This window comes from Xyrauchen texanus, chromosome 31, assembly GCF_025860055.1.
Source record: "Xyrauchen texanus isolate HMW12.3.18 chromosome 31, RBS_HiC_50CHRs, whole genome shotgun sequence".
NCBI lineage: Eukaryota > Metazoa > Chordata > Actinopteri > Cypriniformes > Catostomidae > Xyrauchen > Xyrauchen texanus.
Genome location: NC_068306.1, coordinates 40,887,737 through 40,907,100, shown reverse-complemented (window position 1 = coordinate 40,907,100; position 19,364 = coordinate 40,887,737). Strand labels below are relative to the sequence as shown.

The following is a 19,364-nucleotide window of genomic DNA, read 5'->3' as shown; positions in this document are numbered from 1 at the left end:
GAGGTGCGCGGTCAAGCTTCGCCAGTAGGTTTCAGGGCGCACTCTACCAGAGGGCTCTCCTCCTCTAAAACCTTGGATAGAGGTCTCCCTCTGCAGCAAGTTTGTGATGCGGCAGGTTGTCCTCTCCGCACACATTCATTAGATTTTTATAGTTTGGATGTTCTGCACTCCGGGCTCTTATGCCCTTGAGTCGACATCTCAGCTCATACCTGAACAAGTTTGTGATGCGGCAGGCTGGTCTCTCTGCTCACATTCATCAGTTTTTATGACAAGTTTGTGGTGCAATAGGGTTCTCTTCGCACACATTCATCGAACTTTATGGGCTAGATGCTTTGCTACTCCGGACTCTTATGTCCTTGAGTCGACATCTCAGCCCATGCCTAAAAAAGTTTGTGATGCGGCAGGTTGTCCTCTCTGCACACATTCATTGGACTTTTTTAGTTTGGATGTTCTGCACTCCGGGCTCTTATGCCCTTGAGTCGACATCTCGGCTCATACCTGAACAAGTTTGTGATGCGGCAGGCTGGTCCTCTCTGCTCACATTCATCAGTTTTTATGACAAGTTTGTGGTGCGATAGGGTTCTCTTCGCACACATTCATCGAACTTTATGGGTTTGATGCTTTGCTACTCCGGACTCTTATGTCCTTGAGTCGACATCTCGGCCCATCCCTAAACAAGTTTGTGATGCGGCAGGTTGTCCTCTCCGCACACATTCATTGGACTTTTTTAGTTTGGATGTTCTGCACTCCGGGCTCTTATGCCCTTGAGTCGACATCTCAGCTCATACCTGAACAAGTTTGTGATGCGGCAGGCTGGTCCTCTCCGCTCACATTCATCAGTTTTTATGACAAGTTTGTGTGGCGATAGGGTTCTCTTCGCACACATTCATCAAACTTTATGGGTTAGATACTTTGCTACTCCGGGCTCTTATGCCCTTGAGTCGACATCTCAGCTCATGTCTGAACAAGTTTGTGATGTGGCAGGCTGGTCCTCTCTGCACACATTCATCAAAATTGAATGGTTTAGATGTTTATGCTACTCCGGGCTCTTAAGCCCTTGAGTCGACATCTCAAGCTCATGTTTGAGACCTCTCGCGTTTTTGTGAGTACACTGCAAAACCGTAGGGGTCCGGACAGCCCCAAGTGCGGCGGCGTGGGTATTGCGTTCCCCGTAGCGCTTAGCAGCGCAACATCGTAGTGAAGCTTTTTGTAAAGGAACGTCTCGGGTTACATGTGTAACCCTTGTTCCCTGAAAAAGCGAACGAGATGTTGCGCTGCTTTGCCGCACTGGGACGTCCCAGGACTGCTCTTCAAAAAGAAGTATCTGACGACACCTGGTGACGTATCCATTTATAGCCTGGCCTCAGGTGCATCTAATGATTACATCAGCCGAGGCTATAAATTCCGGTCAATGTTCATTGACGTGTTCCACACATTATTCAGCTCGGCTGACAGCAAAAGCTGTTCCCCGTAGCGCTTAGCAGCGCAACATCTCGTTCCGCTTTTTTCAGGGAACAAGGGTTACACATGTAACCCGAGACATTATGATTGTTCATTGTAAAAGATACAACCATGCTTCATTTCCCTTATCGTTTATGTATGTATGCATACATCTGCAAAAAAATAAAATAAATAGCTGACGCTTCACACATATCTAGAGAGTTGCGCAACTTGTGAATTAAGTCGATAACCACGCATCAAATGACTATGTTTCATTTAGATTAGATTAGTGCTTATTGATGGTTTAGGAGAGCTGTATGAATTTCGAAGCACATCCTGGATTGTTAAACTCTCTGCAAAATGTTTCCCTGCATATTCTAAATCTGTGCGAGTCAGGGAGTGCTAAGATGGGACGTCCATCTTATTTGCTTCCGATAAGTACTATTGAGCTCTCAACCAATGATGCACTGGAGCTACGCAAGGACCGCCTCCCTCATTTCCATGTTGCACACAGAAAAGTAAAAATAAATGTATAAATAAATAAATATATATGGGAATATATAAATATGGAAATAAATATATGTGGGAATAAATAAATATAAAAAATTATTAACACATAAATAAAAAAAAAAAGCAAAATAAATGAATAAATAATTAAAAGTTAAAAAGAATAAAAATAAAGTTAAAAATAAATATAGAAAATAATAAAGGAATAAAGTCATACATTCAGGAATAAATGTAATTAAAAAATAATTATATTTGTTTTATCAAGACATTTATTCCTTTATTTATTTTTGTATTATTACATTTATTTATTTATTATTTTTGCAGGTTTGGGCCTCCATAATCTATACTAATACTCATACTCTATATCGATACTTCAAATGTCACGAAAAACTGGTTTGGAAACACTTTTTTGTCAAGAAAATTGGCATTAACGCAAAAATGTTGTGTGACATGACAGAGTTTGCCCCAATTGTTAGCCTGTGTTAATCAGGACGACAGTATACATACTTGAAAGACAATTTATTGTACGTGATTATGGATTGATTTTAATGGCATATAGATCCGATGCTGCAAATATGACACTTCCTGCAATGCCAACACAAATATCTCCTTTCATACACATCGGCAAGTGCATGGAGAACAAATTAATGGCCAGTCTTTGCAATTAATTTAATCGCGGTAGCCATCTGTTTATTTATTAATGTTGCTTTTACACACCATTCAAAATAATAGACGTCAGTCATGGAATTATCCCAAAATACAAAAAAACATATAAGTTCTGTGCACAAAGATGTTTTAAAAAAAATAAATATATACAGTACTATAGGACAAAATCTTCAGTATTCTTTTTTGGAACATATAACCCAATTCTATAACATTTTTGTTTAGCTTACTTTTGAAAAAATGCTGGCAAAATTCCCTATATTAAATTAAATAAATTAACAAACAAAAAAAGCATTTAATTAAAAAAAATTAATTACCAAAGGAATAAATATATATTTTTAGACCTATATAGACATTTTCTTTGCCTTACCTTGTTCTAGATTAAAAAGTCTGAAAAGCTGAATGGCATTATCAGAATATTTTACACTTTTTTCAAGACTATAAACTATCAGAACTATTTGTCCAATGCTGAGTTCACTTTCAGAAAATGAGCTTTTGAACATTTTAAAACTTTTATATGTTTAAAATCTAACCCTCTTTACCTCAGATCACATTTGCTGAGCTTCTTTAGAAAATGTAAATTGCATTATGACACTTAATGTTAAATTTATTTTACGCTTAAAAATCATGTAATTTTAAAAGTTCAGTTGGTCATTAAAAGTTGCTAGACAAATATGTGGGACATAATGCAGTTGTGATGGTGGTGCTTTAGATTAGATGATTGTTCAAAATAACCTGTTGAATATAAGGAATGTATCATATATGTAAACCCTGATATTACACCGCATCAGTTTTTCTTTAATAACTGTGCACACAGCATATACACATTGATGGATGGTGCTTATACTAAGACCGAAAGTTTCCCCTATGGTGCAGGATGCCAGCTTGAACATGGTCATGTCAATTCACTTTCAGGTCGGAACTGGTGGCAACCTGCGATAGACACAATCAGGACCAATATTGCAGTCCTATCAGAAGGGCAACTGCTCCCTTTTGATTGCAATTCCTCGTCTTCTGATTGTTTTTATTTATAAAATTAAAATGACTAGGCTAATTTCAATGAATTGTCTCAATACACTCCCCATTTAAAAAATTAGGGACATCTGGGAGGCGAATTAGCGATAAACACATTTTTGTATGGAAACAGCTTAAGGGCATATTTATTTTGTGATAAACCAAAATTTATGTGACAACGTGTTTTTTTAGGCATGACGTCATCAAGCACATCATTTTTATCGATAAAAGGTCATTTGAATGGAAACAGTCAGAAGACGGCAAATTTGGTCAAATTTGTTCCCTTTACAAAAGCTTCACTATGATGCTGCGCTTTGCTAAGCGCTTTTGGGAACAATCCTGCATTGTGACCAGCTGTGAATATGTGTGTAACACGTCAATGAACATTGACCGGAATTTATAGCCTCGGCTGGTGAGATCATTAGATGCACCTGTGGCCAGGCTATAAATAGCGTGTCGTCAGATCCGTTTTCTTCAGAGCGAACTGTGCTGTGTGTCTCACAAGCTTGTCAGAAACTTTCTTTCCTCTGCTAGGATTTAGAATTTGTTAGGCAGTGCGCAGTGAACCTTTTCTCCTTTCCCTCTTTCTATATATATATATATATATATAAATATAAAATAGAAAAGAAAAAGGTGGAAAAATGACGGAAAAGCAAAGCAAATGATGCATGTTTCCCTGTCAACGTTCTATGACTGTCAAGGACATGCATCAATTTAGTTTTGTTTGTTTGGGGGAAAAGCATGCTGCTCTCACGTTGGGGCAGGGCGAGTGCGTGCATTGTGACCTATTTTCGGGCAAAATGCTTCGCGCTCGCCTCGCTTACTTCCGGGAGTCAGCGCCCACTCTTTCATCATGGGGCTCTCGCATATATCTGGCTGAGGAGCGAGAGATGGGTCCATCCCTATCGCTCGCTCTCTCCCCAGATCCAGATGATCCTTCTCGTAATCTGAAGTGCGCCTCGGCGCCTCTTCGTTTCACGAGGGGGGGCGCTGAACCTCTGTACATTTCACGCATAATAATAAAGCGGCTGAGAAATTACTCGAAGTGGTTACTCGGGCTGTGGCCAGACTACAGCTAGACTGGCCATGCGAACAAGATACCCCCCAACGCTCCAAACTATAAGACAGATTTCTGTCTGGTGGCTCCAATTTATTTTTATAATATAATAATAAAAAAAGAAAAAAAAGAAAAGCTATATTAGTCCCTTCCTTTCTTTGATGACCTCCATGACGAGCTTTCTCACTCATGGAGGAACCCATATACTTCCCGTGTTCACATACCCTCGACGTCTTTATACTCAACTATCGTGGGTGCTGAGACGGTCGAAGAGACGCTTGCGGGCTATCTCTCACCAGGTTCGGCATCATCACTCAAGAAACCAGCTCTCCCCACTAAGCCATGCAGGACTACCTCCATGCTAGTGGGGAGGTCTTATCAAGCGGCATACCAGGCTGACCTACTGAAAGACCTGAGTGCGGGTGCAACGCTCGATGAAGAAGCCTTTTCTGAACTTCGTCGGGCCACAGATTTATCTATCCGTGCGACCAAGCAGACAGCCCATGCCATTGGTCGGTCTATGTCCGCTTTAGTCAGCACGGAGAGGCATTTATGGCTTAACCTTTCGGGCATTAAGGATAAGGACAGAGTTTTCCATTTCGGCCCTCCCCATACCCTCACGAAACCTCTTCACTCCTGCTGCCTTTGGTGTTTCGGGCAACAGAGGCTTCCAACAAAGAGTTGGGTGTACCGTTGCTTCCTGCCTTTATCCAGGACGCGGAACACTCGACATCCCCTCAACAGGAAGTGTCGAAATTGATACCCATCTCAGAGAACCTGGCAGCGTGGAAACTTCTGCCAGTCATTTCTATGTGGGTTCTGAACACCGTAGAAAGAGGCTACAGAATTCATTTCGCTTACAATATCTTGAGTTACAGATAGTAATATTAACTGTACAGTATTAAACAGTATTAAAATTAAAGCACATTTTTGTAAACAAATAAAACAAATTCTAAGTAATACTTTACAATGCATATATAGTTTTAACTTATAATAACATTATAAGTAATTAAAGTCATTACTACACATTTTTATATTATAATCCTTAACAGATTATGTATTTATGTATAATTGTAGTATGTATTAATGTTTCCCATATAACAAGTAATGAAAAGAGCAAATAATCAAACCAATGAAATTAATATTTGTTTAAGCATTAAGCTCACATGTCCACTAGTGTGTGGTTAATGGTGCTGAGCAGGCATTTTAAGTCACTCCAAGGGGAGCCGAGTGCATGCTCGGTAGGAATATTGATATACATTATCAATTAATTGCCAACAAATCCCTTCATCAGCCAACTAACTAGGATAATGCATCTATGTGAACTTCTGAAGTTAATCCAGGATGGACTTCAAAGACATTAGCATTAATCTTACATTTCATACTAAATCTTTTAAACACTTACTTAGTTTTATAATTTTAAACCACGACTTGCACTATACATAAGTAATATTGGCATTATATTCATGATGTTAGCCAGAGGTGAACTGGCTCCCACAGTGAGCCTGGTTTTGTGTTCCTTGCCACAGTTGCATTTGGCATGCTCACTGGGGTTCTAAACACAATTTTTATTTCATTACTTATTTTTAAACACAATTCAAAATAATATTTGGCGTTGTTTTGTGTATCTGGGTTGCGATCACACCGAGGCAGCATTTGTGGATGGTTCATGTTCTCACTGCGAGAGCATGACCATGGCAACGTTGCGGTCGTGGCTCGCTTTCAACAGAAAGCACGCCACTCCAGCCGCCCCCACATAGCTCCTTCTTCCCACGGGATTGAGGACGATGCGGCTGACGTTGGAGGCGATCTGGGGACGGCAGCGGGTGCAGCCCCCTCGGACCACCCGCACCCCGGCACGCTCGATGAATCCGTGCTCGAGGCAACAGCAGCTCGCATTACAGCCAGCCTGCCTATCCTCTAGAGCTCGAGGTGGATGAGCTTGCCAATGCATCGGAGAGCGCGGTGTCTGATGACTCCCCTTGGATGCCGCCTTCGGGCCAGCACGCCCATGCTGAGGCTGACGCGTAGATGTCCGATATGCTTGCCCGGGCCGCCGCCAGCGTGGGGCTGGACTGGAACCCTCCGTCCTCCCCACAGCCATCGCGGTTGGATGACTGGTTCCTGGGGGCTCAGTGCCGCTCACTGCCGCACCCCCCCCCCGGTCTCGTTTTTCCCGGAAGTTCATGATGAGCTGACGTCTGCATGGAGGGCACCCCTCTCACACGTCACAAAGCCATTCGCTCTCACTACCCTCGACGGCGGAGCGGCCCACGTGTACACGGCGATTCCTCAGGTGGATAGGGCTGTTGCGGCCACGAAGGTCACAGCGCAGTCACTTGGGCAGGCGATGGCCACATTCGTGGTCCAGGAACGTCATCTGTGTCCTGCATCCTGTCACGACCGATGCCTCCAGATCAGGTTGGGATGCCATGTGCAACGGGCAGGCAGCCGTGGGCCGTTGGAAAGGGGCCCCGCTTCACTGGCACATAAATTGCCTAGAGTTGCTGACTGTTTTCTTTGCCCTGCAGAACTTTCTCCCATTAGTTCGAGACAAACATGTCCTAGTCAGGTCAGACAGCACCACCGCAGTAGCGTACATAAATTGCCAAGGTGGCATATGCTCCCGCCACATGTCACAACTTGCCCGTCGTCTCCTCCTTTGGAGCCAGCCGCGACTCAAGTAGGTGCGCACCACTCACATTCCCGGCGACCTCAATGTGATAGCGGATGTGCTGTCACGACAACGCTGGCCTGGTGGAGAGTGGAGGCTTCACCCCCAGTCAGTTCAACTGATTTGGGAACGATTCGGCAAAGCCCAGGTAGACCTGTTTGTCTCCCGAGAGATCTCCCACTGCCCGCTCTGGTATGCCCGAACAGAGGCTCCCCTCAGGGCGGACACGCTAGCACACAGCTGACCCTCGGGGCTGCGCAAGTACGCATTTCCCCCTGCGCAAGGTCAGGGAGGACGAGGAACAATTCACCCTAGTGACTCCTTACTGGCCCACCGGGGCTTGGTTCTCGGACCTCGTACTCCTCACGACAGTGCCTCCCTGGAGAATTCCCCTGAGGAAAGACCTTCTTTCTCAGGGATGGGGCTCTGGCACCTGCACCCAGACCTCTGGAACCTCCACGTCTGGCCCTTGGATGGGACGCGGAAGATCTAGCTGGTCTACCACCTGCCGTCATAGACATGATCAACCAAGCCAAATCCCCTTCTACCAGGCAACTTTACACCCTGACGTAGCGCTTGTTCGCAAATTGGTGTTCTTCCCGGGCTGAAGACCCACAGAGGTGCGCAGTCAGGTCAGTGCTCCTATTCCTGCAGAAGAGGTTGGAGGGGAGACTGTCCCCTTCCACTTTGAAGGTGTATGTTGCTGCTATCGTGGCCCACCACAACGCAGTAGACGGCAAGTCTTTTGGTAAGCACGACTTAATCATCAGGTTCCTAAGAGGCGCCCTGAGATTAAATCCTTCCCGGCCAAGCCTGTTCCCCTCCTGGGATCTCTCAGTGGTCCTCACAGGCCTTCAGAGACCACCCTTCAAGCTGCTAGAATCAGTTGGACACAGGGCCCTCTCTCTAAAGACTGCCCTGCTGATCGTGTTCGCCTCCATCAAGAGGGTCGTGGACCTGCAAGCGCTCTCTGTTAACGACACTTGCCTGGAGTTCGGTCCAGCAGACACACATGTGATCCTAAGACCTCGACCGGGCTACGTGCCCAAGGTTCCTACCACGCCCTTCAGAGACCAGGTATTGAACCTGCAAGCGCTGCCCCGGGAGGAGGCAGTCCCAGCCCCTTCGTTGCTGTGTCTGGTACGTGCTTTGCATACCTATGTGCACTGCACGCAGAGCTTTAGATGTTCTGAGCAGCTCTTTGCCTCCAAACAGAGGCTTTCCCACTGGGTGGTGGACTCCATTTCATTGGCCTATCACACCCTGACTGTGCCCCCCCAGTTGCGGGTCCGAGAACACTCAACAAGGTGTGTTGCATCCTCGTGGGCACTGGCCAGGGGCACATATGTAGAGCAGCGGGTTGGGCAACACCTAATACCTTTGCGAGATTGTACAATCTCAGGGTTGTGTCAGTAGAACTCGGTAACACGCTGACGGACTGGCCGGGTGGATCGCTTGCACCTAGCGCCCTTTCCCTCGGTCGAGGTAAAACTGTGCGCTTTCTCTCCCAGGAGATTTCTTATATTCGGATCCCTGGATGACTCCTCCTTTGCCCTGTGGGTCCGCAATTCGGTGGAGGAAATTGCTGACCCAATCCACTGGGGGTACTCAAATCTACCCTGTACTTGAATAGGTGCTCCACAGGTCTTGACTCCTGCGTGGACTCCTCCTGTGTGTATTTTCCGTGGTACGGTCCCCTTGCGAGTGGATCCGCGTCTCCCTTAGGCAGTTCCAGCTGCCCTCCGGTTGCTGTGCTGTTGCAACTCCCCCCTCCTTGAGGCTGGATCTACCACCGCGCCATTTTTCCACATGTGACTTGAATGGCCCATGTGATGTATTCACCACTCTACCTCCCCGTCCCTGGGCAGGTGTGGTCTCCGCATGGTCTTTTCCCCCTGAAAGAATAGGAAACTGGGTAAGACCCCCTTCCCACGATGCGTGTAAGGGCCACAGCCGTTTGGATCTATGTGAAAAACATTGAGAGAAAAGAGGCCCGGCTAGGCTCTGACTTTTTATGGGGCATTGGGGAAGGGTACGGGCAGTCTGACACAACTGGTCGCCTTTGCACGTAAAATACCTGCCAACTCTTGTGTCAGCAGTACACGTACATGGCTCAGCGCATGGCGTGATTTGAATTGGACCCCTAGAGTCAATCTTCAACACAACGTCGAAGTGAGCGACAGACGGGGAACTTCTAGGTTACGGATGTAACCTCCGTTCCCTGATGGAGGGAACGAGACATTGTGTCCTCCCGGCCAAGTCGCTGAGCCGAGCCACTGTGGTGGCCGGACCATTTCCAGCTCCTCGAAAAATTCCTGAATGAACTCACTGTATTTCTCCGCTTTTATACCCGTATGTCCGGGACGTGGTATGCAAATACTGTCCCTTTTTCACCACAATGTCTCATTCCCTCCATCAGGGAATGGAGGTTACATCCGTAACCCTGCAACATCACACATAAATATATTTATAAGTATTATAAAAAATGTTAGGTTAAGCACACAAAATAATATTCAAAGGTAATTTACGACATAACTGAAAAGAATGGGTTTTCTCACCGCGTCAATTAGAGGATGCCAGGGGGCGCCTTTGGCATCATCGTGCTGACACGGGTGGCTTCTGCACAAGCATCAAAATTGGATGCTTAGGGAATGAGTACGGGTTGGTAGCACACATTTTATCTCTTGTAGATGAGCGAAACTTTGGCCAACCAATTGTAAGATTGATAGGAAGAGTTTAACTGGCAAGTTATGTCAGAGTAATTCTTTACAGGCTCTAAAAGAGACGTATAAGTCAAACACTTGCAGCGTTAACAACTTCAATGATTAGAGCAAGCAAATATTCCAAACCTTTCCACTATAATACAATTATAAGCATCTAAACTATACGCTTTCATCACCTCTCTCAGGTAGACGCACGAGTCTTAAAGCACCCGGTAATGACATCTTGTTGTTTATTTTTACGTTTTTGCATAGTCTACTGTATATCTTATTTAGTTTTTTGTTTTAGCTAGACTCAATTTAGTCATTTCACTTTGACAGTTCTGGGCTATAACAATGCTACAGGGCATGATTCATGACCAGAAATGAGCGATAGGGTTCTAATCCCTTTGTTATTGTTTATTTCCATAAATGGAAGCGCAGCGTAGTTCTAGCAGGAAGACTAGCAGCTGTACATCATCACATCATTAGCTGGGTAATTCCTAGCCAAACGCATGTAAGCCATTGCTTTATAAGTCTGTTCACAATCTATCACATTGCTGTTTCAGTGTGCTAACACGGCAAATAGACATGTTTCAACCTCTCCAGGCCACAGGAGAAACAGTGCACAGAACATCTCTGGAAGCCCGCCTTCCCTTTCCAACGACGTCATCACTTCATCTCAACTTCTGCCAACATCAAACCCATGGGGAGTAAAAAACCTGCAAACCTTCACCTATATCTCATTAATTTAGGAGATCTCTCTCAATCGGATTGCACAACCCGGCGCGGATGGAGCGTGCTCCACGCCAAGTCCGTCAAAATCAAAGGCTCAGGCAGCAGCTGGTTTCCATCAGAAAAGTCATTATAATATCCATCAAATGCATTCAGATTTAGTCATGGGTCTAGGCCTTCCGTTGCCATGCTGCCTGTTCATTATAAAGTGGCAATGCTGTCTGTTCATCATAACGCATCCACATCAGTATCAAAAGCCAGTATTTCATGTCAACCGCGAATTCACTCTCATAGTAATGGCAGGCAATCGCGCAATCTCATGAGGGCAACTCGGTCAAGGTTCATTCACATGCCATTCACCATGCGCATGCCTGAACATTCCCCATCAGGGAATTAAGATAATAATTCAGGCATATCATCATGTACGGTCAGTGTTTATTGTACGGGGTCCCATTACTCCATTCAGTAAGATATCCTGTAAGATAAGATTTTCTGGTCGCCATCGCCCAAATCACGTAATGGGTGCTTTCCAATACAATTTATCATCCCTATGCCCTACTTGCTAGGAAAGACCAAGTCCATGATGTGGGCATTCCGAGGGAGCATGGCATCACAGTTTAACCCATCGATGTGCGCTCCCCCTTTTTCAGTACAAATCCCTGAACTTAAATGGTTGTATTTACTGGAGCCTTTGGAGTATGGACACAGTTGTAGTATCATTTGAAAGAAGACAATTTGGGCTTTATTTCCCAAGTTTCAGCATTGTTATTTTTTAAAGCTGGAGAACTATGATTTTAAAGTAATGGAAATATTTTGTGCTGAACATGTTTTTATATAAACAAATTACTGTTTCTGCTATCACGCAACAGAGATTGGAGATTAACAGAGATTCACATTAATTACATATATAGATGGTAAATTATATATTAAAGGTAAGCAGAGTTATGTCACTCCCGAGTGTGAACAAATGCGTATCAACAGGTTAATATAGCTTTCACCAAAGCCTTGTGTAAGTGTCCTTGATGAAATAAACAACTTATTTCGTTCGGCACAGCATTTCGCGTGATGTTCACCGAGCGCCTCCAAGGGCGCATTAATGCCGATCCATAAACGCAGCATTTTCTTACTCTATACGTACTTCCACGTTCTCATCGCAAGCACGACAACGCACCTCTGACACCGGGGATCTTCAAGCACTCGGGGCTTTATCCATTTCCAAATTTCAAAGCCCAGAGTCTAACAGTCATATCAGCCCAACTACATTACTTTTAAGTATCAAAGCATCTCGATATGAGCCATTCCCTTTTAATGCACATGGTCAGGGACGTTATATTTTAGTAGCAGGTAAGTAGGTCTGTCAATCACTGGATAAATCCTGTGCAGAGTCAAGCTCATTAATATAATCTGTTACCATTAAAGGAGACCTAATAAGTCCCAGATGTCTCCAGAATGCGTCTGCAAAGTCTCAGCTCAAAATACCCCACAGATCATTTATTATACCATGTTATGAATGTATCTTTAGGGTGGAATCAAAACACGCTGATTTTGTGCATGTCTCTTTAAATGCAAATGAGCTGCCGCTCCCTGCCCCCTTTCCGAAAGAGGGCCGTGCCTTTTCAGCCCCCGCTTAAGACACTACAACAGCAACAAATCAGAACCAATATGATTGACAGCGTAAATAGCGGAGTTCAGCCATATACGTTTGAATATATATATATATCCGGTCTCCACGAATGCAGTCAGAGACAATGGTAACCTTAGCGCATTAACCATGGAATCAGCTATCAAGCACATTCAGAAAGGAGATTTGCTAATATTCCAAAAAATATAAAGCGCGATACTTGCATATTCAGGACGTAAAGCTGGAACTCGAACAGTTGGTACTGATCCATGCTTGATAATCACATTTTGAAGATCCAGATTTATATTGAAACACATTCACAAAGCAGTCCGGTGTAAAATGATTTGCACAAACATACACAAATTTTGTATGTTTTGGGGCACATTTCCTTCAAAAACAAAACTGTCCACTGCAGTTCTGATGCTGGGAGTACATGAGACTCCCATGTTCACTTTTACAGCCAACAACAAAACTCTTACGAAGCGGAGACATGATTCTCACTCTATTTGCTCCAGCTCGAGGAAGGAAGAAAAAATAAAAATAAAAATCAGGTCTATTTACACATCGTTCTCTGGTCAGTTTGAGCCTCATAAGCAATCTCCAGTCCCTACCAATTTCGCCATGCTTATCATTCCTCAAGGCCACTCCTTCGTTTCCCGCCTCCCCACACTAGCTCATTCTGTAGACAACCTCTCCTACCTATCAATCGATGATGGCTGCCGTCAATCTCCGGATGACATGAGCCTATTCATGGACACGGCTCCCTCCACAGGACTCAGGGGTTACTTTCTAGGATCATGGCTCACAGGAAAATGGACAGAATTATGGGTTATGGGTTTTTCTCCATTAATCTACATCTTATGGAGTTTTGTGTTCATTGCCACAGTCGCCTACAGCTTGCTCACTGGGGTTATTAATACAATTATTATTAAATTATATTTAAACACGATTAAGAATCGTATTTTATCTAAATTGCACAATGATGATTCATCGACTTTATAGACATTACAGTTTTATCATCTGTTAATGCTGATCTTCTGTAAAACTGCTTTGAAACGATGTGTGTTGTGAAAGGTGCTATACAAATAAAATTGACATGATGGTTCCGGGTACAGCTCCCTCGGACCGCCGGACGGGGCCTACGCCAAAGAGAGAGACATTACTTTCTGTTTTACATTTATCAAATAAATGGCATCTTAAACTTCACTCAAGCCTGCGTGTCTTCCCGATAGAAAATGATTTATAGGTATTGAGGGCCCACTTAATTATCAAAATGTTGGCAGAATATAGTGTGTAAGAACCTGCTGGTGTTTTCATAAATTGCATTAATTTGAGAGTGCCATAGCAGGCAGTAGTTGAGCTATATCAGCGGCACCTACAGCTGTACGGCTGGACACACTGTGCATACCATGAGCGCTCCGACTGACCTGTGAAACATTTACTCTCTGAATATTTCATCAATCATGATGTGTGTCCAGTATTTCTGTTGGTGAATGAATACTACTTTTGAGTCGATTCTTTCCAGTGAATGGCTTGCAAAATTTAATCGATTTGTGAGTCGGTAGAGTTTGTTTGGAGCGCTCTCTCACTGAATCATTTGGAGCGGTTACTCACACAGTAAAACAGTATAGGGATATTTACGAACACAGAACAAACAGCACTGGATAAAGTCTAAATTTACCTACAATCAACTGAAACCTTTTGAGAGGTAGCTTTGAGAAACTTCAGCTAGTGCTGGGTCACGTGAACAAGGGGCTGTTCATACTGAACGTGTTTTTGTGTTTTTCAATTGTTTTCCATGTAAACATTTGCTAGATGGATTTGACAACAGTGTCAAGTCAAGTGATTTTTATTGTCGTTTCAACCCTATACAGTTAGTACAGTACACAGCGAAATGAGACAACGTTCCTCCAGGACCATGGTGCTACATAAAACAACATAGGACAAACCCAGAACCACATGAGACTACACAGACTAAATAACATACCTATATAAATTGCACGTGCAAACATGTGCAAAAAGTACAGGACAGTACAATAAATTACTAACATGAACAGGACAATAGACACAGTAAGAGACAGTGTTGTGCCGACCAGTATACAGTAGTGCAAATGATGACAGTTTCTAAAAATGCCAAATGTAAACATAACATACTATGAGATACTGTTATATGCACATAGTAGTTATTGAGGTAGCAGCCAGTTATAAAGTGACAAAATTAAAGTGCAACTCAGGACATGTGTGTGTGTGTGTGTGTGTGTCAAACCAGTCTCTGAGTATTGAGGAGTCTGATGGCTTGGGGAAAGAAGCTGTTACACAGTCTGGCCGTGAGGGCCCAAATGCTTCGGTACCTCTTGCCAGATGGCAGGAGGGTGAAGAGTTTGTTTGAGGGGTGTGTGGGGTCGTCCACAATGCTGGTTGCTTTGCGGATGCAGTGTTTTTTGTAAATGTCTTTGATGGAGGGAAGAGAGACCCCGATAATCTTCTCAGCTGTCCTCACTATCCTCTGCAGGGCTTTGCTATCCAAAACGGTGCAAGTCCCAAACCAGGTAGTGATGCAGCAGCTCAGGATGCTCTCAATAGTACCTCCATAGAATGTATTGAGGATGGGGGGTGGGAGATGTGCTTTCCTCAGCCTGCAAAGAAAGTAGACATGCTGCTGGGCTTTTTTGGTAATAGAGCTGGTGTTGAGGGACCAGGTGAGGTTCTCTGCCAGGTGAACACCAAGGAATTTGGTGCTCTTGACGATCTCCACAGAGGAGCCATTGATGTTCAGCGGAGAGTGGTCACTCTGTGCTCTCCTAAAGTCAACAACCATCTCTTTTGTTTTGTTGACATTCAGAGACAGGTTGTTGTCCACTAGCCGCTGCACCTCCTCTCTGTATGCTGACTCGTCGTTCTTGCTGATGAGACCCACCACGATCGTGTCATCGCCGAACTTGATGATGTGATTCGAAGTGACTGTGATGTGACTGAAGAATTCTTTGGCATGGGACGATGGTGGTGGCCTTGAAGCACGTTGGAACGACGGCGCTGCTCAGAGAGATGTTGAAGATGTCGGTAAGAACATCTGTCAGCTGGTCTGCACATCCTCTGAGCACTCTGCCAGGAATGTTGTCTGGTCCAGCAGCCTTCCGTGGGTTGACTCTACGTAGAGTTTTCCTCACATCAGCCGTGGTAAGACAGAGCACCTGGTCGTTGGGAGGAGGGGAGGTCTTCCTTGCCACCACGTCGTTCTGCACTTCAAACCGAGTGTAGAAGTCGTTTAGCGCATCTGGAAGGGAGGTATCTTTGTCACAGGCAACTGATGTTGTCCTGTAGTTGGTGATGGCCTGGATGCCCTTCCACATGCGCAAGAGATCACCGCTGTCCTGGAAGTGACTGTGGATTCTATGGGCGTGTGCGCGCTTTGCCTCTCTGATGGCCCGGGACAGTTTGGTCCTCACTGTTCTTAGGGCTGCCTTGTCGCCTGCTCTGAAGGTGGAGTCTCGGGTCCTCAGCAGCGTGCGCACCTCCGCAGTCATCCACGGCTTCTGGTTGGAGCGTGTGGTGATGGTCTTGGAGAAAGTGACATCATCAATGAATTTGCTGATGTAGCTGGTCACTGATGCTGTGTATTCCTCCAAGTTGGTAGAGTCGCCATATGTTGCAGCCTCCCTGAACATTTGCCAGTCAGTACACTCAAAACAGTCTTGAAGAGCAGAGATGGCTCCTGCTGGCCAGGTTTTCACCTGCTTCTGAAGCAGTTTTGTGAATCTGACGAACGGTCTGTATGCTGGAATTAGCATAACAGAGATGTGGTCTGAGTAGCCGAGGTGGGGGCGGGGCTCCGCCCGGTACGCCCCTGGGATGTTTGTGTAAAAAAGATCAAGCATTTTCGCCCCACTCGTTGCAAAGTCCACATACTGATGGAATTTAGGGAGCACTGTCTTGAGATTCACATGGTTGAAATCTCCGGTGACAATAAACAGTCCGTCAGGGTGAGCGTTCTGCAGTTCGCTCATAGCCCCATATAGTTCACTGAGTACTTCCTTAGCGTTTGCGCTAGGGGGAATGTAAACTCCAGTTATGATAACAGTGGTGAATTCCCATGGTAAATAAAAAGTTCTGCATCTAACAGTCACAAGCTCCACCAGCGATGAGCAGTAGCTAGAGACTAGCATAGAGTTCTTGCACCATTCGGTGTTGATGTAAACACACAAGCCACCACCGCGAGTGTTACCGCACAGAGTTTAATTTCTGTCGGCACGAAGCGAGGAGAGCCCTTCTAGCTGAACGGCAGCGTCCGTCACTGAGCCACGTTTCTGTGAAAACAAAGATGCAGCAGTTTTACATTGCGTAGTCTGCTAGAGTCGGATGTAGTCCAGTATATTGTCCAGGGAGCAAACATTTGAGAGCAGGTTAGACGGGAGAGCCGGCCGGCTAGGGTTTGTTTTTAGCCTAGCATGGACCCCCGCCCCCTCTTGCCGCTTCCTCGCACACCGGTTACGACGTCCTCTTCCCCGGCCACCGGCATCAGGTGACGCTGAGGACTGGAGGCCTGGTCTAGCAAGCCGAGTTCACGTAGCGCTGTGTGGTATGTAAACAACAGTATACATACATATATACAGTGCCATCAATTTGACGGTCCAAAAGTCACATTTAGGCAGCATAAAAGTAATCCACACGACTCGAGTCGAGCAATGAATGTCTCCTGAAATGAATCGATATGGTTTATGTAGGAAACAAGTCGATAATAAAAAATGTGTAACTTTAAATCGCTGCTTCCGTCCAGGGTTCTGATGCTGTTTGAAATGGCCGAACTTTCGCATGATGGTCGTCCTTCTGTTTTAAATAATCTCCACTTATGAATTCTCACGTAAACTTGCAGACACGCCACGCAACAGCTATGTGATGTGTCAACTGTTGGCAGGAAGCACTTTTTAAAAGTTATGTTGAAATTATCGTTTTTTTTTTTTACACAAATGTATCAACTTGCTTCAGGTGACATTCATTGATTGACTGGGTTCAGGTGGATTAATTTTATGCTGCCTAAATGTTACTTTTGTACCATCAAAGAGCCCCCATGTTCTTGCATTATAAGGACCTGCTCTATCTTCTGCTGATGAAAGACAGTCATACACATCTAGGATGGCATCAGGGTAAGTGAATAATGAGAGAATTTTTCTTTTTGGGTGAACTATTCTAACACTTATGGGGTGCATGAAGTATTTTGGCTGGTTCCTTGAAACTGGTGTAGATGCTTTAAAATACCATATTAATTTAATGCCAAATAAGTTGAAATATAAATCCATTTATTTTTTTTAGAGTTGTTGTGGCAAAAAAATTATTAACCAACCATTATCACTGCATAAGAGACACTCTGAATCAAACAGTCTTTTAAAATAATTTATTCTTGCAAGAAGGACCCGGTCATTACACAGGAGTTAATCTGTGCCATGAGTGAGAGGAGAAGAGGAGGGCTGACTTGTTTTTTATACCTCTTGCCCAAGGTCTCCAACAGAAGCAGATCCTCCCCCTCTGCATTCCTCAGACACAGGGGCATTCCCTTGCAATGACTATCACTGATCAATGAGTATTACAATTTCTACAACAGAGTCAAATTAGTCCTTTAATCTCAATTTTCTGAGTTTAGTGCTGTGTGTGTGGGTACTGTTAATAAATGTGTTTTTTAGATGGCTTTGTTTTTTTTGTCTTAGTTTCATGTCTTTCATACTCCACACATTCTTCTTCTTAATCAGGAAAATATTTCTTAAATCAAATCAATATTTTATGTTCACTTATGTGTTTATTCATTATGATGCTGTGTAATTAGTGCGATCATGTAATGAGTGGTCATTACTGCAAAATAAACCTCTTCAGGGTCTCAAGATTTATTTTGTGATAACCAGGCAGCTGACTGTACATTTTCCAATACTTGCATTAGGACTGACCTTCAGATTAGCATTCTAAATTTTATAATGGGCATACCTGAAACAAATATGTGGATCTCTGAGTAAAGGTCTAATTGGTTCTTGTAACTGCACCGGTATGTTCCTGTGTGCTATGCGCTGGGGTTTTTGACAGTGAGGGCATTTTTGGAGACAAATCTCTGGTGTCCTCTGAGCCTGGTCTTCCATATGACATCATCCTATCTGTCACATCTGAGCCTGAAAGGTCTTTTAGGTGTCCAGACCATCTCAGAGTTCTTGAGTGGAGTGGAGTTCAGTTTTATCACTGGGGCAGGAAAATCTGCACAGACACACTGAAGAGCACAAAAGACATGGAAGACATCCAGTAAGAGAAAAAAGAAATGGCCATTTATGCAGGAATATACAGTTTTAAACTATGTGAAAACCAAGAGAGATTGATTGCATTTATTTATTTAAATGATTCTTGATGCTGAACCATGTAGTGCCATTTAATATGTTTATTGTCATTTCAACAAGTATGCATTGCAAGTCAATAACACATGAAACACACGAAATTGAAGATTTCAAGTTTAGGTTAACTAGATCAAACCGATTTATCTATGCTTTCATAATAATTGAGAGAGACTTTGTTAGTACAAGCACAACATGTCATCAAAATGCTTCAGATGTAGGCCGTCTTGTCAGTGCATTTATTTGTTGAGGTCCTTTTAGCTAGATCAAGCCTATTAATCTGTTTTCTTAATGACTGACAGCAACTTTGGGTTAGTACAAGCATGACATTTCATAAAAATGCATTTATTTGCGCTGTCTCTTTGCCATATCCTGTGCCGTTGTGGCAATGCGAGACACTTGGATCAGCAAAGCCTGGTGGTTCTCAACGAGGAGACTCTGTAGTCGAGCCATGCTCTGTAGGTGGTGCAGCTGCTGCTCCTCCTGGTCCCTCGTGACCCGAAGCACCTTCAGGACCTCCGCCTGACCACCGGCCACCTCCTTGTTTGCCTGCACCAACTGGTTGAGGACCTTGACCATTTCACTGTACCAG

The 19,364-nt window shown here is 44.2% G+C and overlaps 1 protein-coding gene across 1 annotated transcript; it reads right to left on the bottom strand.

Annotated features, from left to right (window-relative positions):
* Positions 1 to 14,280: 14,280 nt before the first annotated feature.
* On the bottom strand, positions 14,281 to 18,641 carry LOC127625478 (uncharacterized). The gene is made up of 2 exons (XM_052100787.1): positions 18,381 to 18,641; positions 14,281 to 16,714 (listed from the first exon to the last, which is right to left on the bottom strand). Exon 2 carries the CDS (start codon positions 16,571 to 16,573, stop codon positions 15,338 to 15,340), a length of 1,236 nt encoding a protein of 411 aa, XP_051956747.1. The 5' UTR covers positions 16,574 to 16,714; positions 18,381 to 18,641; the 3' UTR covers positions 14,281 to 15,337.
* Positions 18,642 to 19,364: the final 723 nt, after the last annotated feature.